Source organism: Macrobrachium nipponense, chromosome 23, assembly GCF_015104395.2.
Source record: "Macrobrachium nipponense isolate FS-2020 chromosome 23, ASM1510439v2, whole genome shotgun sequence".
In the NCBI taxonomy this organism is placed as follows: domain Eukaryota; kingdom Metazoa; phylum Arthropoda; class Malacostraca; order Decapoda; family Palaemonidae; genus Macrobrachium; species Macrobrachium nipponense.
In genome coordinates this window covers 78,007,864-78,035,248 of record NC_061090.1, presented here as the reverse complement: position 1 = coordinate 78,035,248, position 27,385 = coordinate 78,007,864, and the positions used below count along the sequence as shown (strand labels likewise).

Here is a 27,385-nt window from a genome sequence, read left to right as displayed (position 1 = left end):
CTCCTATGATTATGGGTACGATTTCCACTGGCATATCCCATATCCTTCTTATTTCTATTTTCAGATCTTGATACTTATCCATTTTTTCCCTCTCTTTCTCTTCAACTCCGGTGTCCCATGGTATTGCGACATCAATGAGTGATACTTTCTTCTTGACTTTGTCAATCAACGTCACGTCTGGTCTATTTGCACGTATCACCCTATCTGTTCTGATACCATAGTCCCAGTGGATCTTTGCCTGATCGTTTTCTATCACTCCCTCAGGTTGTTGCTCGTACCACTTATTACTGCAAGGTAGCTGATGTTTCTTGCACAGGCTTTTGCTACTGAATCATGCCTCTTTTTGTACTGGTTCTGCGAAAGTGCCAGGCATTCGCTTGCTATGTGGTTTATGGTTTCATTTTTCGTATTGCACTTCCTACATATGGGAGAGATGTTATTTCCGTCTATCGTATTTTGAACATATCTGGTTCTTAGGGCCTGATCTTGTGCCGCTGTTATCATTCCTTCAGTTTCCTTCTTTAGCTCTCCCCTCTGTAGCCATTGCCATGTGTCATCACTGGCTAGTTCTTTAGTCTGTCTCATGTATTGTCCCTGCATTGGTTTGTTGTGCCCGTCCTCGTGTTCTGTCTGTCATTCTCCTGTCTCTGTATATTTCTGGGTCTTCGTCTACTTTTATTAGTCCTTCTTCCCATGCACTCTTTAGCCACTCGTCTTCACTGGTTTTCAGATATTGTCCCAGTGCTCTGTTCTCGATGTTGACGCAGTCCTCTATACTTAGTAGTCCTCTCCCTCCTTCCTTTCGTGTTATGTATAGTCTATACGTATTTGCTCTTGGGTGTAGTGCTTTGTGTACTGCCATATGTTTCCTGGTTTTCTGATCTATGCTGCGGAGTTCTGCCTTCGTCCATTCTACTATTCCTGCGCTGTATCTGATTACTGGCACTGCCCATGTGTTTATGGCTTTTATCATATTTCCGGCGTTGAGTTTTGACTTGAGTATCGCCTTGAGTCTCTGCATATATTCTTTCCTGATCGTGTCCTTCATCTCTTGGTGTTTTATATCCTGTCTCATGTATGTGTTTGATGTTGCTCCCATCTGGTAGCTTTATCCCTTCAGTTCTCGTTACTTTGCCTTTTTGTATGTTGACTAAGGCGCATTTTTCTATTCCAAACTCCATCCTGATGTCCCCTGTTACAATCCTTACAGTCTGGATTAGGGTATCTATTTCCTTGATGCTCTTACCATACAGCTTGATGTCGTCCAAGAACATCAGATGGTTAATTCTGTTGCCTCTTTTCTTGAGTTGGTACCCGGCATCCATCTTCTGTAGTACTTTTGTCATGGGAATCATGGTTACTACGAAGAGTAGTGGGGACAGTGAGTCGCCCTGGAAGATCCCTCTCCTGATATTAACCTCTGCTAGTCTTATTCCAGAGCTTGTAAGTATTGTATTCCAGTTGCGCATTGTATTTTGAGGAAGCTGATGGTGTTTTCCTCTGCCCCATATATTTTCAGGCATTCTATTAGCCCTGTGTGTGGTATCATGTCGAAGGCTTTCTTATAGTCTATCCATGCCATGCTTAGGTTGGTTTTCCTTCTCCTACTGTTCTTCATTACCATTTTGTCTATCAGAAGCTGGTCTTTTGTGCCCCTACACTTCCTTCTGTAGCCTTTCTGTTGGTGGGGATGGTGTTTGTCTCCTCTAGGTAATTGTATAGCCTTTCATAGCTGATACCATACCTGTTAGTAACTTCCACATTATTGGTAGGCAGGTGATAGGCCTGTAGTTACGGCTATATTTCCCTTACTCTTGTCTATTTGTACTAAGGATGTTCTTCCTGTGGTCATCCATTTGGGTGCATGGTGATTTGAGATACAATGCTGGAGTTGTTCTGCTATTCGTGGGTGTAGGGCCTTGAAGTTTTTGAGCCAGTATCCATGGACTTCATCAGGACCTGGGGCTTTCCAGTTGGGCATTTTCTTTAGTTAGTGTCTGACTGTGTCTGTCGTGATCTCTGTGAATCTTTGTTTTATTCTCCCTGTTTCTTCTTCCTTGACTTCCTGGAGCCATGTTGCATGTTTGTTGTGTGATACCGGATTGCTCCATATGTTTTCCCAGAGTCTCTTACTTGGTTTGGCTGCAGGAATTTCTTGCTTCTTAGCCTTTTTTCTGCCATCTCTTTCAGTTTACTCAAGTCAGATCTCATCACCATGATTTGCTTTTCCAGGCACCTTTTCCAAGGAGGTTGCTGTTTTGGTTTCTGTTGGGTTGGTTGTGCTGGTGGTGTTGGTGTTCGAATCCCCATCAGTTTTTATTATTATTATTATTATTAACAACAGAAAATATCAATAAACATTTTACATACTAGTACCATAAAAATTCTTTCATCTCAGTAAAGAGAGAGAGAGAGTGAGTTTATCTCTGTTCTCTCAGAAAATACTTATATCGCTTCCAGAGAAACAGAGGGAGGGAGTTACCACTATGACATACATATCCTGTGTGGCAAAAGAGAGAGAGAGAGAGAAGAGAGAGTTGAGAGAGGAGCGAGAGAGAGAGAGGAGAGGAGAGAGACGAGAGAGAGAGAGAGAGAGAGAGAGAGAGAGTTATCCTTAATTAAAAGAGTGAAATGGATAGATTATTGTATTTCTTTAAAATACTATCACATAATATGAATTTCGTAATTACAGTTATATTATTATTATTATTTTAAAGTATTAAAAACAAATAGTACATGTACTATAAAAATTCTCGAGTCTCAGCAAATGAGAGAGAGAGAGAGAGAGAGAGAAAAAAAAAAAATTGCATGAACATTTGGTGGCAACAACACAACAGCTCCTCCCCCTCCGTCCCATTACTTGATATGTTTGACAGTTTTAGTACCTGGAGTTTGAGAGAGAAGACTGGGATTTCCTTCATTCTTACAAAATTTTTCAAAATTATAAACTAAAATCTTACTAATTCACTTTAGTATTTTCTTTAACCCTTTAACGCCGATTGGATGTATTTTACGTCAAGATAAATTGTCTGTCGGGGTGCCGATTGGACGTATTTTACGTCGACATAGAAAAGTTTTTAACAAATTTGTGGAAAAATACTTATAGGCCTACCAGCCGAAAACTTTTGAATCACGCGCCTTGGGGGATGCTGTGAGTTCACGGATCAAGGTGTTGTTTTGTTTACAATCGTTACGCAGGCGCGCAAGCGCGAATTTCTTTCTTATCTCACTAAAAAGTATCAGTGACACATCTCAGAAATTATTTCGTCACTTTGACATAATTTTTGCACCATTTTAAATTAGCCGTTACATGGAGTATTATATGTGAAAATGTGCGCAATTTCATGTAGAATACAACAACAAACAACTCATGGTTGTAGCTTTCATCAGTTTTGAAATATTTTCAATATAAATAACAATAAGTGCCAAAATTTCAACCTTCGGTCAATTTTGACTCTACCGAAATGTTCGAAAAATGCAATTGTAAGCTAAACCTCTTATATTCTAGTAATATTCAATCATTTACCTTCATTTTGCAACAAATTGGAAGTCTCTAGCACAATATTTCGATTTATGGTCAATTTATGAAAAAAACTTTTTCCTTACATCCGCGCGGTAACTCTTCCGAAAAAATCATAAATTTTTTCGTACGATTGTCGTAATGTTTGCACCATTTTAAATTAGCCGTTACATAAAGTTTTATAAATGGAAATGTGCGCAATTTCATGTAGAATACAACTAAAAACAACCCATGGTTGTAGCTTTTATCAGTTTTGAAATATTTTCATATAAATAACAATAAGTGCCAAAATATCAACCTTCGGTCAACTTTGAGTCAACCGAAATGGTAAAAAAACGCAATTCTAGCTAAAACTCTTACATTCTAGTAATATTCAATCACTTACCTTTATTTTGCAATAAAATGGAAGTCTCTATCACAATATTTTGATTTATGGTGAATTTATGAAAAAAAACTTTTCCTTACGTCCGCGCAGTCTTCCGAAAAAAATTTTTTCGTCCGATTGTCGTAATTTTTGCACCATTTTAAATTAGCCGTTACATAAAGTTTTATATATGAAAATGTGCGCAATTTTATGTAAAATACAACAATAAACAACCCATGGTTGTAGCTTCTATCAGTTTTGAAATATTTTCATATAAATAACAATAAGTGTCAAAATTTCAACCTTTGGTCAACTTTGACTCAACCGAAATGGTCGAAAAACGCAATTGTAAGCTAAAACTATTACATTCTAGTAATATTCAATCATTTACCTTTATTTTGCAACAAATTGGAAGTCTCTAGCACAATATTTCACAATATGTATATACGTATATACATCCGCGCGGTAACTCTTCTGAAAAAATCATAAATTTTTCGTCCGATTGTCGTAATGTTTGCACCATTTTAAATTAGCCGTTACATAAAGTTTTATATATAAAAATGTGCGCAATTTCATGTAGAATACAAAAAAAAACAACCTATGTTTGTAGCTTTTATCAGTTTTGAAACATTTTCATATAAATAACTATAAATAGAAAAAATTTGTCCTTCGGTCAACTTTAACTTGACCAAAATGGTCAAAAACTGCAATTGTAAGCTACAACACTTACAGTCTAGTAATATTCAATCAATTACCTTCATTTTGCAATGAATGGGAAGTCTCTAGCACAATATTTCGATTTATGGTGAAATTTTGAAAACAGCTTTTTTTTTATGTCCGTGCGATACAAATTCATGCATCATTTTGTGATATTTTTTCTGTGTTGCCTTGATCGTTTTACAATGTGTTATATACCAAAATGATCGCAATTTAGTGTACAATACAACAAAAAAATGAACTCGTTAGCTTTAACTGTTTTGCTCACAGCACGATTTGTATACAATTATATATGAAATTTTTTTTTGCGGTGTCATATATCCCAATATTTATATATGATAATGATATTTTTTTCATTTCTGATGGTTACATACTAAACTTCAGGCAATGACAAAAAAAGGAGCCAAAAATGAACTCATAATCTTGAAAACTAAGCGTGCTGTGACTTTTTGAAAAAAAAAAAATTTCTGCTTCGGAGCTCAATCACGAACGCCGCTGGCATACGGGAGACGATTTTTAAAATACCTCTTCAGCGTTTAAGGGTTAATAAAAATCTTATATAGAAAAGCTTGAAAACTTTAAAATTTACATAATACAAAATACATGAACACTTTTGTAGAGTTTTGCGCTATTGTGAAGAACTCGTGTATGATAATTAGTTACGTTCCAATGAAAAGTTTGAGCTATTGTGAATTTGTGCAAATTGAATCGCATAAGTTTGTGGTATTACTGTACTATACAGATTACCTTATAAGCCACATGTGTATCATGGATTTTACCATTCTTACCCTTCTACTCTACCAAATCACTGACCAGCATCCTCCCCAATCGCTGTCAGCAACAAGCTGGGAGGGAGAGGGTTGTTAAGTAATGGTGCCAGGAGAAAAATGTTAAATTACTGTAAGGCAGTTAACGTGTTAATGACACCAAGTCATTTCTAGAATCTCATAAGACTGGTTTTGTTTTGAAACGAGAGATAACTGGAGAAAATCAAAGAAGTGGGAAAGCCATACAGGATGATGACAATCAAAGATAAAAAGCAAATAATATTTAGAAAGGGCATTAAGGTTTGGTGAATACTTCTCTTTCCTGGTACTGCAGGGTATGGTATTCTCTTCCAGCTTAAGTTTTTCCAGACTAACACCCTGTTTTCCTTTAAAGGTCAATTGCTTCCCTGCCTTTCCCATTTTTCTTCAGGGATGGGCTAGAAAAAGGCATTAGATTTACCCATCCTGCTATTTTACTACTTCCATGAATATCTTATGTATAGGAGTGTGTTGTTCAACAGGTTGGTGATAACATACCCCATGCAGACAGTAATCTCCATTAAGAAAGTCTTCTACCAGTTTCTGATCAACGGACGGCTGAGGGGGAAAGAGGGTCAACCTAGTTTGTGCCTGGGATTTTTCAGTAACTGGACTTTCTCCTGCATCCTTTACTATTTCTAGCTTCACATAACCACCTGATGTATCACCACTTAACTGAAAAAGATATGTTAAGGTCAACTATAATACAAAACAATTTCACCACTATTTGAATGACAAAGTAATTATGATTTTATTGGTATAGTATTTAAATATGGCACTTAGAAAAAACAAAACTTCATGCAAATTTACATATAAAGAGAATACCAATTCTGATATAGAGTAACTCAAAGGGTATAACTCACAAAGTTCCCTTGGAATATCAACAATCAATAATCACTAGGAATCAACATATCTGTCAAAAACAACCCTGCAGACCCTCTACCCATCATAACAATTTTGGAGATTTGGCATATGTTATTTACAAATATACACTATCAGTCCATTTCATTTACATTGGATTAGTTATGGATGAAGGCTAATTGATTGGTTATGATGTTAAACTAATAAGCTGCTTAAGAACTAAAAACTTATGCTCATTTTTCGTGCGATAAAAATGACCAGGCTAATTTTTCAAACTGCTGTCTTAATCATCAAAGAATTTAAACAATTCTGACCTTCTCTGAATCTGCTATATACGTAATAGCACTATATTATCTGCAGATTCATACTTTGGACAACGAACATATATAATATGTATCACAACATAACAAAATTTCTCCTTGATACAGTGGTCCCCCCATATTCGCGGGGGATGCATACCAGACCCCCCCTTGAATAGTTAGAACCCACGAATAGTTGGAACCCCTATAAAAACACTGAAAACAGCCTATTTTGTTAGTTAAAACTGAAGAAAAACCCACTAAAAATGTTTATACTTGTTTTTTAATAGTTTTATCACAAAAAGTGCATTTTATGATGAAATTGATAAAAAAAACAAAAATCTGTGGATATTTCGCATAGAAAAATACCACAAATATGCAAATTTTCCACGAATAATGCGGGGAAACATTCTCGATAGAAATCTGCAAATGTGTGAGTCCGCGAATCCGGAGAACATGAATACGGGGGTCCACTGTATAGGGAAAATGCAGTCATGGCAAAGCCAAGGTGAATAAATTAGTGTATGGCTCACCACAGCACCATTTGATCTCATCTTCAAGCTTTCTGCTTCAAACTTCAAAAGATTTCTAGGTCTCATGGGTCCACCACTTATGGGCACGCAGTGGAGGTCGTTTTGTGGTATATCCCTAGGTCTGTTATTGGTTACAATAAAGTAAAAATTATTACCAGTTACTCATAGATACATTACAGAATGCCAACATCATAATCTGATGATTCCTATATTTTTGTCATAAAAGTCAAACAGAATATACTAAGTACATATTAAAGAATTTCATTTACATGGTATATCTAAATCATAAAGAATAAATTAAAAAAATAACAATTTTAAAAAGTAAATTGTATTTTTCCCAACTACTATACAAACCTGAGGTCCTTTACAATGGAAATTACTTATGGCGAAGCTGGAACTCGGCCATTAAAACTCTTGAACAAGGTGGTTAGGCAGTCACTACCATCTGGTAGGTAGGGAGACCTGCCTGCCTGGATGTAAACATTCCACTTTGCCTTTTGGCCCAGGTTTCAGATTGAGGGGTTGCATGAGGTGAGCATTAGTGTACAGGACCTCAGGTTTGTATAGTTAGGAAAAATCCAATTTACTTTGAAAAATTGTGATTTGTACCTACACAATATAGTACAAACCCTCAGTCCTTTACAGTAGGAAGACTCACTTATTGGAGGGAGGAATCTGAGTGAGTCTTTTGAACTAACTGGAGTTTAGCACACCTGGGCTACTCCTCCTGTTCTAAAAAGCAAGGAGGAGTGCCCCACCTCTCGAATGAGTGAGGAATCGTAACTCATACGAAAAAGGCTGGGAAGAATATTAAGAGTCAGAGGCAATAACGCAAAGATCTGAGAAGGATTTGCCTTATTGCCACAGTCTCCTTTCTCCCCTTGCTAGAGGAAGGAGCAGATTTGCTTCTATGATTCTAATACAAAAACAGAAAGGAAACTCGCTGTGCAGACTTTCTGCATCAGATGCCAGTCCAACAAGTGAAGGTTCGAGTCCTATCCTCAACCCAAAGGAATAGATGTAGAAGAATGAGGAAAGAGGGGGAGAGCCCAGTCACTCTCAAATCCTTCTCACTTCTAGAACCGTACACCTTAGACAAGATGCAACTTGTCCCGTTAAAGGAGCCGGATAAGAAAACCCATGTTGAGCAGCCACCACAGGTCCAAGGATAAAAGGGTTCCAAGGCCTTGTGAACAAAGGAACTGTAAATGAGAGTCAAATGCAGCCCAGAGGCCTAGGTCTCAGTGATGGCCAGACAGATAGGATCTTCATTAGTAGTAAACTCTTGACTGAGGAGAAACAATACTAATACGAACAATTTCTCCGTGAGAAAGCAGTATCCTGCCCCTCACTCGACTCCGGACCCTGAGTTGTTTCCTAATACATTTCATCTTGAAATGTGTTTGGCTGATAGAGCTATCAAGTGCACAAAAGTTACCCTAGAGCACCTGCATGTTAACTGCAACAGGAGGGAAATGAAACCCTCTTGTTTGGTGATGAATGCCACTACAGTAATACCCCAAACTTATGGGAGGTTAGGTTCTAGACCCCCTCATGCAAAGGAAATTTTTGCGTAAGTTTGGCAGTCTCTAAAATTGCTAATAAATGCTTACTTCTAGAGTTTGAACACAAAATATGACCCTAATCATCCTTCCTAAATATTAAGCTAACTTCTAAATCAAATTAAATTTACTGTAATTTCATTTAAAAGTTAGCTTAATACATTACCCATAAAACAAAAAAGTGGTTTGTAAAAATATAGGTGTGTGTGAAGATTACATATGTACGACAGTTCTCTCTTCTTTCCCCCTTCTGACCAACCAATCTATTTGTAGAAGTTTTCTCAACCACTTTTAAGAAATTCTTTATTCTGTCTCTTACCATTTGTTTTTGAAATTCCTTTTCATGAACAAAGAGTGCTTTTTATTTGGACTCATACAACTCTTAGTTATGTGTCTGTTCTAGGACAGGCATTTACAGTTCTAGAACGTAAAGGAAAAAATAGATCAATTAAAATATTATGTATGGTACTGCTAACTACGATAAAGAGAGAGAGAGAGATGAGAGAACGAAGAGAGAGAGCGGATGAGAGAGAGAGCGAGAGAGAGAGAGAGAGAGGAGCGAGAGAGAGAGTGAGATGAGAGCCGAGAGAGAGAGAGAGAGTGTCTTCACATAAGTATATTAAGCTAACATAAATGAAAATAAAGTCACAGTAATTCCTTTTAAAAGTTAGCTTAATATATTACCATTACAGAAATAAATGGCTGGCAAAAATAGAGGAGAGTATGAAGATTAAATATAAATGGTTGGTAAAAATCGAGTGTATGAAGATTAAATACACGGAGAGAGAGAGAGAGAGAGGAGAGAGCGAGAGATGGAGCGAGAGGGAGAGAGAGATGAGAGAGACGAGGAGAGAGCTCAGAGAGAGAGGAGACTGAGACCGAGAGAGGAGAGAGAGAGAGAAAATTACATAAAAATCACTGATTGCTAATCTGGCAACACTCCCTCCCGTCACATTGCTTGACATATTTGATAACTCTGGACTTCGAGCTTCTGTGGAGTTAAACAGAAAGATGAGAGAAAGAATTCTTTAAAACACATCATTTTGTTATTAAAGTTATATTTATTAATTTTATTTTTTATTTATCATTTATTATTAGTTTTTAATTCTTATTTGAAAATATTAATAAACATATAGTAGACATAGTAGATGTACCATAAATATTTTCTCACCTCAGTAAGAGCAAGAGAGAAATAGAGAAGAGTTGTTCTTACTTGAAAGTGAAATGGAAAGATTATTTCTTTAAAATACTATCATGAATTTTGTAATTACAGTTATATTATTATTATTTTATTATTATTATTATTATTATTATTATTATTATTATTATATTATTATTATTATTATAATTATTATTATTATTAATATTTGAAAACATTAATAAACATAGTACTACATACTACATGTACCATAAAAAATCTCTCATCTCAGTAAAAGAGAGAGAGAGAGAGAGAGAGAGAGAGAGAGAGAGAGAGAGAGAGAGAGAGAGAGAGAGAGAGAGAGAGAGAGAGAGAGAGAGAGAGAGAGAGAGAATTATTATTTTTATTATTTAATGTTGTTTAATTTACAAATAAAAGCTTGAAAACTTATAAATTACATAAAAAAATCAAACAAACACCTTTGACGGGTTCCTCCAGGATTAAAAAATATTGTGTTTGCGTTCGCATGTCTGTGAAATACTCGCACATGATAATTAGTTAGGTTCCAATGAAAAGTTTGTGCTATTGTAAATTCACGCAACTCAAATCATGTAAGATTGAGGTATTACTGTACTGTGGTGTTGGGGTGCCTCAAAATCAAATCCTGAAACCCTTAGAAGGCCCAAAAGGCTGCCTTGAGTTTCAGGACATTGATGAGGAGGTAATTATCATCTCAGTCACACACCTAAAGATAATGGTCCTACAGGTATTTGCCTGTTACTCATTCAGTGCATCTGATAACAGAATAATGTCGCAAGGAGAATATATAAGTGTATTCAAAGGCTCCTATTGATCGAGCACCAACCTAATTCCTTCCTCATCACTCGAGAGATGAAAAGGATTAAAGACTGGAAGCAGACCTCCTCCATTCTCTCATGAAGAGAGTGAAGGGGAAGCTATCCCGAAAGGATGCTTCTATGGCGACAACAAGATACCGGAGACGACTATCTTTTAGCAGAACTGGCGGTTCCCAAAACAAGAACACACCAGAGGCAGAAGTTCTATGGATGGCCGAGATCGGGAATAAAGCAGGTACTTTTCCCGAAGAAACCTACTACTTGGTCTCGGCTATGTCGTGTCAAATCCAGAGACTCAACAGACATTTCTTCTTTCAATAAAAAAGCAGTAGGAGAATGCCTGTATGGCTGTTCTTTCTATTACCTTCTTTCTGCCTCCTTCCCCATTAGAAAGAAGGTTGAAAGAGAAATACATATGTGGACTCTCAGAAGAGAAAAAAGACAGCTGAGGCTTTAGGCTTTGCCCAGAGGACAAGCCAGACATCTTGGCATATTCCTTAACTGCTGTGGTATCCACCAATCCCTATATCGGGACTTACAAAACTGGAGATTCTAATTAAGACAATGTCCCTTTTCCTGGCAAGAGAATTGCCCACAGGCTGCTGACTGGTGCTGGGTAGGGATGAAATCTTAAAGGGACTGCCTGCAGGAAAACCATAGCGGTGTCCTCCAGGCTTGCTGTCTCGTAATTAAGAGGAAATTCTCTTCATGGCAACGAGAAAACAGCATTAGACCTGAGATTGTTAAAGAAGAATCTTTCCTGTCGCAGCAGCAGAGGGGAAGAGAGCTTCATTGGGTGTATCGAAACTCAAAATGAACTCCTTCTCTAGAGAAAAGGTATTCAACTAGTCGAGAACACCATTACAAGCAATGAATGCAGCTGCCCCTATGAAAACCCTTGTCTCTTTAAGAGCAAGGGCCTCGAGAAGTGAAGATTATTCACAGGGAAAGCCGCAGTCCTATTCCCGAGATCAGTGTACTAAAAAATTAACGCAAATATCTCTGCCGAATGAAAATCGAGGGTATTCGTATTTAAAGAAAACTTGAGTTTTCCCAAAGTGTGAAACTCCCAATTTCCTCTCCTTGAAGGGAGATTCGACAGGACCCAATGAAACTTTCCTCAACTACTCGAATGTGTGACAAGACAATCTGAGGATCGATCTCAAGATACTAACTTTGTAGCCAATTCCAAAAAAGAGACAAGCTCATTGGAATTCTCTGTCCGCCTTGCTCCTCTTGGAAACTTTCCTGCTAGAAAAACCAGCAGGAGGGTTAGATCATGGGCAATCATTAACTTGTGATGACTGCAGCACAGGGAAGGAGGAGGGTGCTTATGCCATGGCAAAGCACCAACCTGAGAAGAGCAAAAGTCCTGGCTAAGGCTTGATTCAGCTGAACCGGGTGAGCTGAGCAGATCTCGTAACGCGACTATGAGTGGTACTACTAAGAACTATCACCTTCCTCCAAAATGCACTAGTAATCTCCTTCGAAGCTGATGCCCCTCAAGAAGAAAGTTCAAAGAGGGACTCTTTCTTCTATTCTATGTGCTCAGACCCTAAGGTCCAAGACACAAGGACGGAACCTGATCGAGCACTTAAAAAGTGTTGGCAGGCAATGTCGAAAAACTTAAGTGTTTCAGCACTTCTCTCATTGTGTTCCTAAACTGGACAAGACAGCACTTCCGAAGGGCCAGATTCCAAGGAATTCAAGTGCTCGGCAAGACTTCTGAATCTCATAAGAACAAGCATAGGGGGTGGTCTTGTCTTCTCTTGCCTTCCAAGTGTTTGCAATTCCAAAGAATCTGAGTGCTTGGCGAGTGCCAGAAATTCTAATGAATTCAAGCAATAGGCAAGTCTCCACTTGGCAAGATCCTCGAGTTTTGTAAGAACAATCATCAGGAGTGATATTCTCTCGCCTTCCGAGTGCTCATGATTCCAAAGAATCCAAGTGCTTGGCGAGACTCCTGAATTTCATTAGAGCGATCATCAGGAGCAGTCTTCTCTTGACTTCTGAAGAAATCAAGGAGTAACAGGTATAGAACCAGTCTTAAACACATGCATCTAAGAACTGCACTGAGATAGCAACTTCTATAGATCACGCACTCGAGGCTTCCAAAAACGCAAGACCCCGTTGGAGAATGCGAAGAGGATCCTGCCCTTGGGGCAGGAAGAGCTATACAGAGGACCACTGTTTCCTCGGAGAGAAGAACTCCCTATGAAATTCCATAGAACTTTCAAAGGGAACCACCTCCCCTCTTCTCCAAGTGTTCAAATCCTCAGAATTGAGACACCAGAGGGGCACCTGGCAAGCATTCAGAGTGCTAGCATTAGTGCTGGCAGGAAGAAATGAAACATGCGAATGTTTTGCCATTTCTCTCACCCTGTGTCTGAAATAGAACAGTGAGAGGTCTCTCCATAAGCAGTTCAGGATGCTCACAATTCATTAGAAACACGAGCACTCAGAGCGACTAGCGAACGAGCGCCCAACACAACATCCATCTAGAGGTGAACCCCTAGGCTGGTGACAGAATGCAAACCAAAGTTTGCGCTCCCACAGCTCCCGAAACACAAAAACCATGGGCATGCGAATAGGTTCCCTGAGCCCAAATTTTGGTAAGAGCCAACAAGAGATCCCACTGCCTCCTCAGGAGGAGGCAGCCCCTTAAGAAATCCTGCAGGAGGACTTCTTAGAGGAAGGAGGAGCAGCCTTCCTCTTCTTTGGCCAAATTCTACAGGATGGTGATTAGGAAAACAATAATAACAGTGGCAGGAGTCACAAGGAAGCTAGGGCAAGAGGGAGTAGAAGCTGACCAGTGACTGGCCGTCAGGGTAACAGTAGCAACCTAACAGAAGGCACAGCAGGGGAACTACACATATACAGGGGCAATACTACAGCATACTAAAATGTCAAAGGTACACTCCCGAAGATTAGGATAACCAACACAGTGAGATATTCAACCATCTACTGCTCTGTCCCATGACTGCACACTGTCAATCTAAAGAAAAAAGAAAAGCTAATTAATAAAATGAGAATCCTCTTGTTCAGGACACTGCCCTCCCACGAGAGGCGATCCTTGGGAATAAGTCACTCAATCGCTAATCCCCCCACTCCCCTCCTCCTCGCCCGACAAGCAATCAAAGAGAGCAACGGAGATACAGTGGACACCCCCCGTATTTGTGGGGGATGCATACCAGAACCCCCCAACAAATAGCTAGAATCTGCGAATACTTAGAACTCCTATAAAAAAAGATTAAAACTGCCTATTTTGTTAAATCAAACTTGAGAAAATATCACTAAAAATGCTTATAATACCTGGTTTTTTTAATAAGTTTTATCACAAAAAGTGCATTTAATCAAGAAATTGAATTCAGTAATTTGTGGACATTTCTCATAGAAAAATATCACGAATACAGGAATTTTCCTCGAATAATGGGTAGACGTATAAAGTCCATAGAGAAATCCGCAAATAGCTGGGGTGATTGTATATCTCCAGAAGGAGAAAATCTCATAAAGAAGAATACCAGGAGAAAAACTAATGGCAAATGCTCCAAAGTCTCCACCCCCCGCCCAAACTTTTGACAGCGAAAGTAGCAAGAGGAACCTCTAAAAAATAATTATAACAAATATACTAATGCACCTTTAATCAAAGGGTTTGTGAATGTGATAGGGGTGAACACACTGGGGGAAAGTGGCCAGCAAGGCTATCACAAATCATGGGTTTGTATATTAATAAATATCAAACACAGTATATTCAATATATAAAAATTATAAAGAAAAGATCCCACCAGGAAAATAGAGTTTAACAACAGTCAAGCAAGAGCTCACAACTGCATCACATGACAGCCAAAAGCAAAAGTGGAATGTTTACATCCAGGCAGGTGGATCTCCCTGCCTACAGGATGGTAGTTACTGCCTAACCACCTTGTTCAAGAGTTTTAACAGCCATGATCCAGCTTTGCCATAAACAATTCCTATTGCAAAGGACTGAGGGTTTGTATATTGTGTAGGAACAAATCTCATTTAGTTGCACATAACTGGAAAACTATGTTTTGTTTTTAAATGTAGTAATTTTATAGGTCTTGTGATTTTGAGATTTCCTTAAAAAAAAAAACCTGCCACAGGGGGTATGTAAAAATCAGCTTAACTATCACAAGATGAAGTGAAGGAAATTTCATCTACAAAGCACATGAAAAATAAAATATATAAATGATGTCAAATCAAAATGATAATCACAACAAAGTAAATGCAACAACTAGTTTAGTTGTATCAGCTTAAAAATCTGGTGAATTGGCCACAGGTTTTAGATTTAAAATAATTGTTTGAGGCCTTTCACCTGTAACAAAGGATCCTGAATAGAGTACTATTTAAGCATTTTGGAAAAAGTTTTTACTTATGACTTGTGATGAATGTAAACCAACTTCGTCCACAATGACACAGGCGAGTGCTGTACTTATTTCTAAAAAGAAAACACAATTTTCATCCTTACTTGTAAGAAGGGTGCTGACACAGGTAAGGAGATAATACGATGATCTCATATTCACATGTGTATGTTTCTTTAATGCTGTATATATCGTGACGGCCCTCTTCATAACACACAAATAGTATGTGACTGACACGTGGCTTTCCTGTTAAATCACAAGTGGTACCGCCAGTATAATTCACCATAAAATATGGCATTGTTTTTCCTTCAATTTTTGTTGTAGGAATCTCTGCTTTGGGGTTACTCTTAAATTCCTGATCCAGTCTGTTTTCTGAAAAGTACAAATAATATACTATACTGGAATCTACAATAATGTATACCAATGATACCAGAGAATACTACTGACAAAACTTCACCAGAGAAATCTATTCTTCTTGATTTATCATTTAACTCTACTAGACATTTTCTTCTTGCTTAATTCAACAAGAAGACACACTAAAAATTTATTAGAAAAGGGTAATATAACTGGTGTGTAATGAAAAAAAAAGAGGTTTTAAGTAACATACACACAGGAAAGAGTAATTTCTATTTAAATATTCTTTACTATACTATAGTAAACCCTCCGTATACACGGACTTTGGATTCGTGGACTCCGTATTCATGGATTTCTCTCTGGAACATACCCCCATTATTCATGGAAATTTTGCCTATTTGGGGTATTTTTCTATGAATAATATCCACAAATTCCTGGTTTTTTATCGATTTCAACATAAAATCACAATTTTATAAAGTAAATTGTATTTTTCCTAACTATACAAACCTGAGGTCCTTTACATAAGGAATTACTATTCAGCGCCAGCTGGACCGGACGTAAGATTTACTAACAAGGTATAGTTCGTCAGTAACTGCTTGTCCGATGGTTGGGAGTCCCACCCGACTGGAGTAAACATACCACTTTGCTTTAGGCCCAGGAACAGAGTAAGGGGTGGCATGAGGTGGAACTATATGTAAAGGACCTCAGGTTTGTATAGTTAGGAAAAATACAATTTACATTCAAAAATTGTGATTTGTTCTGACATGTTATACAAACCATCGGTCCTTTACATAAGGAAGACTCACTTATTGGTGGGAGGAATCTGAGTCTTGTGAACAGACTGGTGTTCACCCAAACTGGGTTCCCTCCCTGGTTACTATAGCAAGGGGGGGATCCTAGCTTCTGTCCAACTGATCGGAGTGTGAACTGCAGGATCAGTGGTCAGACCTATAGACCAATTCATAAGAGGGAGGCAAGCGTACCTCTTATGAATAGCGAGCAAGAACTAATTTCCCAAGTAAGAAGCCAAATATAAAGTATTGGGTTTGTTTCTTACTGCTGTCCACTTCACCCCTTGCTAGGGAAGGGACAGATAAACACTTCTATCCCTAATGAAAGGGATAGACTGGAGCTCGGTTACGTAGCTTACCTGCATTGTCGTCCTGTCCAGCGTTGTGACGACCGCTACCCTCTGCCCGCAGGGAGAGGGAAGAAAAGAGGAGGAAGAGGAGCCAGTCACACTCTCATTAACTCTCCATCCATACGATATCACAAGGACGAGATGCTACCTTGTCCTGTAAAGGAGCTGGGTAAGCTACACAACTTGTTGAGCAGCCACCACAGGTCCCAAAGAAAAAGTCCAAGGACCTATGGGCAATATCCCGAAGGTAGAAGGAGGTGAAGGTGATCTGGTTGGACCACACCCCTGCCTTCAGCACCTGTGCGACGGACAAGTTCTTGCAGAATGCAAGGGTTGGACCAATGTCTCTAACTTCGTGGGCTCTCGGACGAAAGGTACTGATGTCAGCACTTTGAGAAACTACTGATATGACATTACTGAGCCTACTATACTAGATATCAGCACAAATCCTTTAGGTTCAGCCTATTAAAAATTTTACAAAAAAATCCACCAGTTCTCAATAATCTTAGCTTGTAGATAAGTGCTTTATGATTCATACAGTAAAGGCTGCACTAAACTCTTAAAACCATGCCTCTGCAAGACTGTAGATATTGACGAATGCAGCACAAACAAGTAACACGGCCTTAACAAAACTCAGAATGTAATGCTGGTAGCAGGTTATCGTCAACAAATCTACAAAGACACTTAGAAAGCAGATTCTCAGAAACAATTGATAAAACACGGGTAATTGAAATCAGCCTTTATTCTGAGGTGCATGAGGACAGCATTAGTCCCTATATTAATCTTAGGAGCCACCCTGTAACAAAGTTTTGACTTCTCTATACCTGTAGGCCATTCAACAAAACTTAGAATCTGGAAAGCATGACTGATTCAACACCAAGGAATCACCACACTGTTTGCTTACAAAAGTTCTGCTTTCTGTTTAAGACAATATTCAACAGATCTGTCATTACCTTTAAGGAGAAGCACTCTATAATCTACTCACAAGAGTGATGACTTAAAAGGCAGACCACCACTTTTGGTCATTACCACTGGAGAGTAAGATCTCCTTCATACCCTTATGATAAGCTCTCTCAGAACTCTCATAGACAACCTAAGCTTGACTTATAAGCTCAGTAAGATTCTTACAAAAAGTCTGATTGACTAGTCCTCCATAAATTATATGCTTCTCATTTTTCATGGTAGGAAGCTTACATGTAGCACTAAACCATGGTTTACACTTAAGGCACAAATGAAAATGCTTTTGATTATAGTCTTAGATGATCATTTAAACATTCAATGATAAGATCATGGTAAATACCATCAAATTGGCCTAGGATTTCACGTTTACCTTTCTTGAAAAGCTAATATCAGGAACACCTTGATTTGTTTCCACATTAACATTATATAATTAAACTATAATCAGATAAACCCAACACCAGCCTCCATCAAATCAGGACTGTCAGAGCTTGGCCAGATCCATTCCAAAAGTCGTCGACAAAAGCAGTCCAAAAAGAGGAATAAAAATTTAGAGGTTGGATAGGATTCAGGAAAAAGTAGTGAGGTTGTAGGACATTCTGTCAGGACCAGGGGCACCTGTTGGAGTGGTGAGGGGATAAGGGACCTTGGCTTCTGTGGGAGCGTAATACCACTACCACAGAAGCTAGGGTCCCCTATCCCCTCACCACTGGAAGAAGTCCTAATCAAGTGGTATGCTCTCCCTAGGCACAGTCCTCTCTTCTTACTCTAAGCCTAATATTTCCGTTAAACTTTTGATAATACGTAAATGAACGAGGCCAGGGCTTGATAGGATCTTCATTTTTGGCCTAAAAATGATATTGTTATGATACAATTAAGTTTTATACATACTTACCTGGCAGATATAAACTTAGCTATTAGACTCCGTCGCCCGACAGAAATTCAAATTTTGCGCACACGCTACAAGTAGGTCGGGTGATCTACCGCCCTGCCGCTGGTGGCAGGAATAAAAACCATTCCCGTTTTCTATCAGATTTTCTCTCTACCACCTGTCTCCTGAGGGAGGGGAGGATGGGGGGTGGGCAATTAATTGTATATATCTGCCAGGTAAGTATGTATAAAACTTTATTGTATCATAACAATATCATTTTTATACATTCAACTTACCTGTCAGATATATACTTAGCTGATTCACACCATTGGAGGAGGGTAAAAGACAGCTAATAACTGATTTAGACAGAAATCACAACATATGTTGTAGGTAATAAATAATTAAAAACCTTGGTTGCCTACCTGATTAGACTGAAGATTTCATGGTTGCTGTCCAGGAGTCTGCTTAGTCTCAAGAGCCTCAGCGAGATATTGATCTATGGCTAAGAGTTCTTGTAGGTCTGCCAAAGGGGTCTTACCCGCTTACTCGGCAGATCCTGGAAGGACTATGTCAAAGGGTGCTGATCCACTTACTTGACAAGAACCTTATTCAAGGAGCACAACACCGATCCCGATCACCTTAACCTAACACTTGTGTTAGTTCTAAGATTGCAAGGAGTTATCCCCGAACTAATTGCAAACAACCAATAACTCAAATCACAAACACCCATACAATATAAACGTAAAAGTACAAAAAGATATAAAAAAAAATTTTTGTACAACCTAGCTTGTAAGATACATTCGCAGTTCCTTACTAACAAAAGCAACGGCCGAATGTGCGACATCAAGCACCCTTGCCAGTAGAAAACCAAGAACCCATCTCAAAAGGGAGGTCTATCGTACAAATATATCAAGCAAATACTATAAAATTTTTAAATTTTGAATACTGGGTAATGTGTTCCAAGTTACCAGCCCACTGTTATCCGCTGATACGAAAGGACCTAGAGAGAAGCACTTCTCATAGGTAACTTTGACATCTTTAAGATAATGAGATGTGAAGACTGAATTACACCTCCAGTAAGTCGCATCTAAAATGTCTTTCATAGACATGTTTTTATGAAATGCTAAAGATGTGGCTACAGCTCTTACCTCATGAGCCTTCACTCGAAGAGTTCTTATGGAGTCATCAGTGCATTTTTCATGAGCTTCAGTAATTATGCTCCTGACAAAAAATGCTAAGGCATTTTTGGACATGGGTCTCTTTGGATCCCGAACCGCGCACCATAGACTTTGTTTACGTCTCCTAGTTCTTTCTTCTTCTTGAGATAGAACTTAAGAGCTCTATCGGGCATAAAGATCTTTCTATTTCCTCTCCCACCAAGTTTGAAAGGACACTTCACTTCAAAACTCCTGGGCCAGGGTTTTGAAGGATTTTTGTTCTTGGCCAGAAACAGTCTGGAAAGAACAAATAGCTGAATCTTTCTTAAATCCTCCCACTCGAGAATCAAGGGTGTGGATTTCTGTTCTTTTCTTTTAGCTGTTGGTAAGGATAACAGGAAAATACATTTTCTCGTCAAATCCCTAAACGAGGCAAGGTGAGGAGGTTCAAATTTTTCTGATGAAAGGAATTTAAGCACCAAATACAGATTCCAGCTCGGAGTACGAGAAGATTATGAGTTTAGAGGTCCTCGAATGATCTTATTAGGTCGTGAAGGTCCTTGTCTTCTGCTAAATTTAGGCCTCTGTTCCTAAAAAACCGCAGAGAGCATACTTCAGTAGCCTTTAATAGTAGAAACAGATAATTGGGATTCCTCTCTAAGGAATATCAGAAAATCGGCAACGTTGGTCACAGAGGTATCGGAGGAGGACAGCTTCTTCTTTCTACACCATCTCCTGAACACATCCCACTTCGATTGATAGACCCGAATAGTTGAGGATCTTCGGGCTCTAGCGATTGCTTTCGAAGCTTTGCTTGAAAAGCCTCTCGCTCTGACAAGTCTTTCGATAGTCGAAAGGCAGTCAGAGCTTGAGAGCGGGGAGGTTTTGATGATACCTCTCGAAGTGGGGTTGTTTGAGAAGATCTATCCTGTTTGGAAGAGATCTGGGGAAGTTCACTGTCCATTCCTAGCAACTTTGAATGGGGGAAAGGCGTAGGCATCTAGGCCTAACCAATTCAAACAGCATGGCATCCACCGCTATCGCTCTCGGATCTTCCACCGAGGAGCAGAAGTTCTCTATCCTCTTGGATAGGAAAGTAGCGAACAGGTCTATCTGTGGCCTGCCCCACAGGGACCACAGGCTCTGACACACTTGATCGTGGAGAGTCCACTCTGTGGGGAGAACTTCGGTTTGTCCTGCTGAGTCTGTCCGCCCTCACATTTTTTTCTCTCCGTTTTACGAATCTCATTAGGAGGGTAATGTTTCTCTCTTTTGCCCAAGAAAACAGATCCCTCGTTATCTTGTAAAGGGAAAAAACGGGTGTGGAGTCCCCCCCCTCCCCCCCCTGTTTTCTGATATAGGCCAACGCGTGGTATTGTCTGCGTTGACCTGTACCAACTGATCTTTGACCTCCGTTCAAAAGCAACTTCCAGTGCTAGGAAAACTGTGTACAGTTCCTTGGCGTTTATATGCCAGCTTCCTGTTCCTTCTTCCCATCGGCCTGACACTTCTCTTACTCCTAAAGTCGCTCCCCCATCCCATCTCTGATGCGTCTGAGACAGATTTGGCTCTGGGTTCCGACCTCTAAAAGGCATTGCCCTCGTTCTTCTCCAGAGGGATCAGCCACCACTTTAGGTGATTCTTCACCTCTAAGGGAATCGAGAAAGTGTCTGTTAGTTGCCCTTCTTTCCAATTCCACGTTCTCTTAAGAAGAATTGAAGAGGGCGTAGTAGGTGTAGTCTTCCTAGGGAAACGAACTGTTCTAGGGAGGAAAGAGTCCCCAGAAGGCTTAACCATTCCCTCACTGAACTTCGTTCTTTCCCTAGGAAGTTTGAGACTTTCTGTAAGCCCCGACCCGAACGAGTCTTTCCTTTCGGGGAAGGAAAAGCCCGAAAACCCCGAGAATCCATCCGAATCCCCAAGATAAACTAAGTTCTGGCTGGAGATCATCTGCGATTTCTCGAGGTTCACGAGTAATCCTAGAGATTGCGTTAGTTTCAATGTTGCTTGCAGGTCCTACAAACATTGTTTCTCCGACTTGGCTCGAATGAGCCAATCGTCGAGATACAGCAAGATGTTTATGCCTTTCAGATGAAGCCATCTGGCCACATTCCTCATCAGGTACGTAAATACCTGAGGAGCCGTGGAGAGGCCTAAGCACAAGACCCTGAACTGGAAGATCTTTCCTTGTGTCATAAATCTGAGATACTTCCTTGACGATTGGGGAATTGGAACATGAAAGTAAGCATCCTGAAGGTCCAGGGAGACCATCCAATCTCCCGGACGCAGGGGCTGAAAGAAGCGAAGCAGAAGTCTCCATGGAGAATTCCTTCTTCTCCACGTATCGGTTCAGGATGCTCACATCTAGGACAGGTCTCCATCCCCCCGAAGCCTTCGGGACTAAGAAAAGGCGGTTGTAAAACCACGGGGAGGTGCGGATCCTGCACTTCTTCTATTGCTTCTTTGTTCCTCATCGTTGCCACCGTCTGAAGAAGTGTCTCCCTCAGAAGAGGGTCTTCCTACTTCGCCGACAATTCCTTCGGAAGGATGTTGACAAAGGTGGTCTGTCTAGGAAGGGTATGAATGTATCCTTCTCCAGAAACAGACAAAGTCCAAGGGTCGGCTTCCCTCATGGCCCAGGCTCCTACACAAACTTTAGGAGTCTGGCACCTACGGGTGTTTTGGAGGACGTAGTTGCTACTTCAACTTTTTAAATGATCGGAAGGAAGACTTCCTCGTTTGTCGGAAGCCTTTCTTTTCGTTGGGAGTCGAGATGAGGAGCCTCCACGAAAGGGCACAATAGGAGTACGAGCTGTTTTCTTTACAATTGGTACTGCCGGTTTATTCTTTTTGGTAGATGTACCAAAAGATCCTGCGTTGCCTTCTCAGATAGTGAACGTGAGATGTCCTTCACTAACTGAGAAGGGGGGAAACAGGTGATCCGACAGAGGAGCGTACAGTAGAGCTGACCTCTGGGAATGAGATACCGCTTTGGTCAGGAAAGATCCAAACAGAGATCTCTTTTTCACTACTCCTGACCCAAAGAGAGATGCCAGTTCTCCCGAACCATCTTGTACTGCCTTATCCATGCACGATAAGATACTGCAAAACAAAAATCGGGATCCAGAAAGTCTGGATCTCGGGTCGTTTTGTTTTAGCCAGCACCCCAAGGACCAATCCAGGAAATTGAAAACTTCCAAGACGTGGAAAAGTCCCTTTAGGTGCTGATCTAACTCGGACATGCTCCAATAAGCCTTAGCCGAGTTAAGAGAATGTCTTCTTGAAGACTCTACAAGGCTTGAAAAAATCTGCTTCAGCAGATGAAGGAAGCATCAGTCCCATAGCTTCTCCGTTCTGTACCAGATGCCTCTCCTACTGCAAGTTTGGGGGGAGGAGAGCAATAACCATTTTTAAAGACTCTTTCTTAGAGCTCATCAAGTATTCAGTGACTGAAGAGCCTTCTTCATGGATAGTTTGCTGGGCTTAATTTTCAAAAATGAAGAGGACTTAGCGTTCTTCGTACTAGAAAATAGTGATCTAGGAGAAGGAGGAGCTGCAGGGCTTAACGAATCTACCGAACTCTTGTAGGAGAAGCGGAGCTAAAACCTTATATAGTTGGAAAGGCCATTCACTGTCGAAATCTCTTCCTCGACACATCTTAGTTCCAGATTAGTAGGGAACGAGTTCTTTGGAAGACTCTTTATCCGGGGATCTTGTTTCCCCGGGAGAAATACTCTTGGTCGGAGAGGGACTGCCAGACCTAGAAGTTTTCTTCTCTTGTACTTCCAATGAGTTCTTCTGAGAGGTAGAAGTGGATACTGTCACTTTCGAAGGTCCAACCACTTTATCGGAGTTCGACTTACTCTAAGAGTCTTAAGCTTAGGAGATCTACTTCCAAAACAAGAATCACTGCTAGCTGACGTTCCGCGCCTGACAGGAGCCTCGCGCCTGGTTGGCGCCTGGTGCCTGGCTGGAGCTTCGCACAATCCTGGCTCTGCGCGCCTGGCAGGGCGCCTCGTGCCTGGTGGCGCTTCTTGCTTAGATAGAGCCTCTCTCCTCCTGTCTAGCTCTTCGTGCCTGGCGGCGCCTCGCTGAACTCTTTGTTTGGGTCCAAAGGAGGGAAGGAGAACGGTCCTTCTCGGTTCCCACGAATCCGCAGGAGAAAGCAACAAAGTTTTTGCTTCTTATTATCGATGGCAATTCCTCCGGAAACCGCTCAGGACTCGAGTTTAATCGAGATTCTTTCCAGCTCCTCTACAGGGGGCGGGCGGGAAAGATCCGCAGATCTCCATCCTCTCTTGGGAGATGAATTTTCCGATGAAGAGAAACATCACGGAGAACGCTCTTTCTGTAGCGATCTCTGGCAGTCTGAGGTGTTACAGAATCTGCCGAAGAGACGTCTGACTGGTGGGGATTCTCCACAACCTCCGTACGGCTTTTGACATTCCTTCTCCTCTGGGACTTGGGAGCTTGAAAGAGGTCTAGGCCGTGGGAGCGTTGTGGAGCAATCAGACGCCCCCTCCACTACACTGGGGACACTTAAGTCACTATTTATTTCACTATGCTTACCTTCTATAGCCGCCATTTTAAGTTCCATTTTCTTAAGGGCGGCTATAAGATTTGCGATTTCTGATGTAGAATCCGTAGGCTATACAAAGGGGTGTAGGCACTGAAATATTAGGAGGAGGAGCATTATCAAAGGAGAAGAGGGTACAAAAAGGGATTTTGACGTAAGGAAAAAATCTATTCTGGGCGATTGGCTCCGTGTCGCCAGCGAAATATCCTTTAATCTATTATTTTCTAGGGTAAATGTACTAACACATACCAGAGAAAAATAAATAAAGAAAAAGGTCAGTACAACTGACTCACTCACCCTCCAAGAGGGTGTTTCGGTATATGAACACTATGGCGAGTGAGACCACTACCACGAGCCAAATACCAATAGAAATCTCCCACTACAAAACCCTCCCCCCACAAGAGGAGAGCCGACCCACAGAGTGGGCAGCAACTACTACTACTCCATCCATGCAGCCGACTGCTGCGCCTCTGTGGTGGCCATCCTGAAGTTAGCAGACAATCTTGAGCGATGGGGAAGGGTAGTGGGTGGGATTTCGCTGGCGACACGAGCCAATCGCCCAGAAATAGATTTTTCCATTACGTCAAAATCCCTTTTCTGGGCTCAGCGTGTCGCTGCGCGAAATCGTACCAGAGAAATAGCACAAGATTGTAAATAAAACATATAACAAAACAAAAAAGAGGTCTCAAATAAAAGATAAAATAAAATAAAAGAATATAATTGATAATTAAAGATACATATACACAATGATACAAAAATAGAAATATTGCTTAAATTAAACTAATGCTAATAATATTTCTTAGCTTAAGGCAATTTACATATATACAGGGCTTACATGGCATATATGTTCCAAAATAGTATCTGTGTATGACATGTATCAAGAACTCCAGAGCAATTAAGATAATAAGTTGAGCAGAACAAACTCAAACAACAATAACATACAAAGGAATGTATATAACTTAATATACAAAACCCGTAACCATTACAATTAAGATGTATCCCCTAGCATAAAATAAGGGAAAGGGATCACATCTAAGAGATCAAAATATACAATCGATTGTGAGTGTCCCTAGCAAAAAAATAAGGGACACCCAACCATATCATCATAAAAGCAGACTAAGACACAGGTAACCGTAGATGAACAACGTAGGAATAGACGAACTGTTGGGTGAGACAGGTAGAAAGGAGGACTGATCTTTCTACTAAAGATTAGGCCGAGTCTGGGGAAACTATGTTACCCGCCGCCACTGCTGAAAATTTCAGAGCTTCCAAGGACTTTAAGTAATGACGTTTAAATACTGTCGGCGATTTCCATCCAGTATATTTTTTCAACTCATCGAAGTTCATATGTTGGAAATAGTTAATTGAGGGGTGGCTACTGCCCTGACATCATGTGCTTTTGGAAAAAAGTCAGGATTGGCTTGTTTAATAAAGTACAGGATTTGTGCCTGATGCCTTTAATAGATAAAGATACCACCTTTTCTCTCTTAAAGAGAGGACCCGATGAGGATGAGGAGGTCCTAGACAGAAAGGCTCGTAAGGTCGATACTGGGCAAAGAGATATATCTTGTGGAAGGGAGGTACTACCTTCCATGGTTCCCACCTCATCAAAGGATCTTCATTCTTTGCTATAAAACTACGTTCCGGAGAAAGTAGCACTTCCCTGTGGGGAAGAAATTGAATATGATCCGGATCTCTGGATAAAGCCGACAGTTCTGAAATTCTAGCTCCTGAGGCCAAGCTTAATAAAAATAGAGTTTTTCTTAAGAGCATTATAAATGAAGCATGTGTCCATTATCAGTTTCTGAAGCCAGCTTTAGAACATCATTTAAGAACCATGATACTGACGTAGGCCTTACAGAAGGTCTAAGTCTAGCACAAGCCTTGGGAATAGACGTGAAGTAGGAGTCTGTCAAGTCTATGTTGAAACCAAATTGAAAAACTCTTTTCAAGGCTGACTTGTTTGTCGTAATGGCTGCTAGCTGCTAAGCCTTTTTCAAATAAAGATCTGAAAATGATATAGAGCTGAATTGATTGTCATGATTCTAATATCTGATTCTCTCAGGAAGGTTGCTAACTTTTTGACAGCAGCATCATACTGTCTCAAAGTTGAATCTCTTTTTATCGGATTCCAAGAAGAGAATGTTTTGAGGGTCAATATTCGCATCTCTTTTTCGCCGCAAACTTCATGAAATCCATCCAAATAAAGTTAGGGTTTTTAGAATCCCTGAGGAAGCGAACACAGTCTTCGTTTGTACTGACTGGGAGAGCCTGGGACTGGGAATGAGCCGAACGAGGGCGGAAGCCCCAGTTCCAGAATTAGAGGGTACCAATTGCTCTTCGGCCAGTCCGGGGCTACTAGAGCCACTTGACCCTTGAATGTCCTGAGTTTGTTTCAGTACCTTCATGAGAAGATTCACTGGAGGAAAGACATAAATCTTCTCCCAGTTGTTCCAGTCGAGGGCCAGGGCGTCCGTGGCATAGGCCAGAGGGTCCAGGTTGGGGGCCACATAACATGGGAGTTTGTGGTTCGCTTGGGATGCGAAGAGATTCCACTTGTAGGCCTGGAACTCTCTGAAGAATCCATTGGAATGAACTGTGTCCAGTGACCATTCCGGACTCTAGAGGTACTGATCGGGATAGAGCATCTGCTATGACGTTTCTCACTCCAGCTATATGGGTGGAGGAGAGGGTCGCCAACCTGAACTTGTCCGCCAGGGAGAAGATGGCTACCATGACATGATTAGATGACGTGATTTGGAGCCTCCCTGTTTATACAATGTACTACCACTGCGCTGTCCAAGACTAGCTTTATGTGGGAGTACTTTGGCAGACCAATAACCTTTAGAGTCAAGAACACTGCCATTGCCTCCAGTACGTTTATATGGAAACTGACGGAACTGAGGTGACCAAGTTCCCTGAACTTTCTTGAACTGGGAATATCCTCCCAACGCTTAATGAAGCGTCCGTGTGGATGGTAATCCCCGGAGGAGGAAACTGAAGGGGCACTGATATCGATAAGTTCTTGACTTTCGCCCCACGGGCGAAGTCGATTCCGTAAGAATCTGAGGACTGAGGATAACTTGTCCCTGGACCTGACATTTGCTCGTGAGCGCCAGATTCTGGTTAGGTCTTTCAGTTTGGCTTTCATCAAGATGTTTGTCACTGATGCAAACTGGAGTGAACCTAGGATCCTTCCTGAGTTCTTCTTGATGCCAGTTTGTGACTCAGAAATTGCTTTACTGACTTCGCTATTTCCTTCCTTTTGGCTGATGGAATCGACAGAGTATGGG

General features: G+C 40.5%; 1 protein-coding gene across 2 annotated transcripts in view; it reads right to left on the bottom strand.

Annotated features, from left to right (window-relative positions):
* Positions 1–27,385, bottom strand: part of LOC135201696 (endoplasmic reticulum lectin 1-like) — a 114,028-nt gene that overhangs the window by 24,210 nt on the left and 62,433 nt on the right. For both annotated transcript variants that reach the window (XM_064230848.1, XM_064230858.1), the window contains exons 4-6: positions 15,144–15,408; positions 7,101–7,221; positions 5,906–6,082 (exon numbers count right to left, since the gene is read on the bottom strand). In XM_064230848.1, the coding sequence (XP_064086918.1) occupies positions 5,906–6,082; positions 7,101–7,221; positions 15,144–15,408 (563 nt within the window). The remainder of the gene's footprint in view (positions 1–5,905; positions 6,083–7,100; positions 7,222–15,143; positions 15,409–27,385) is intronic.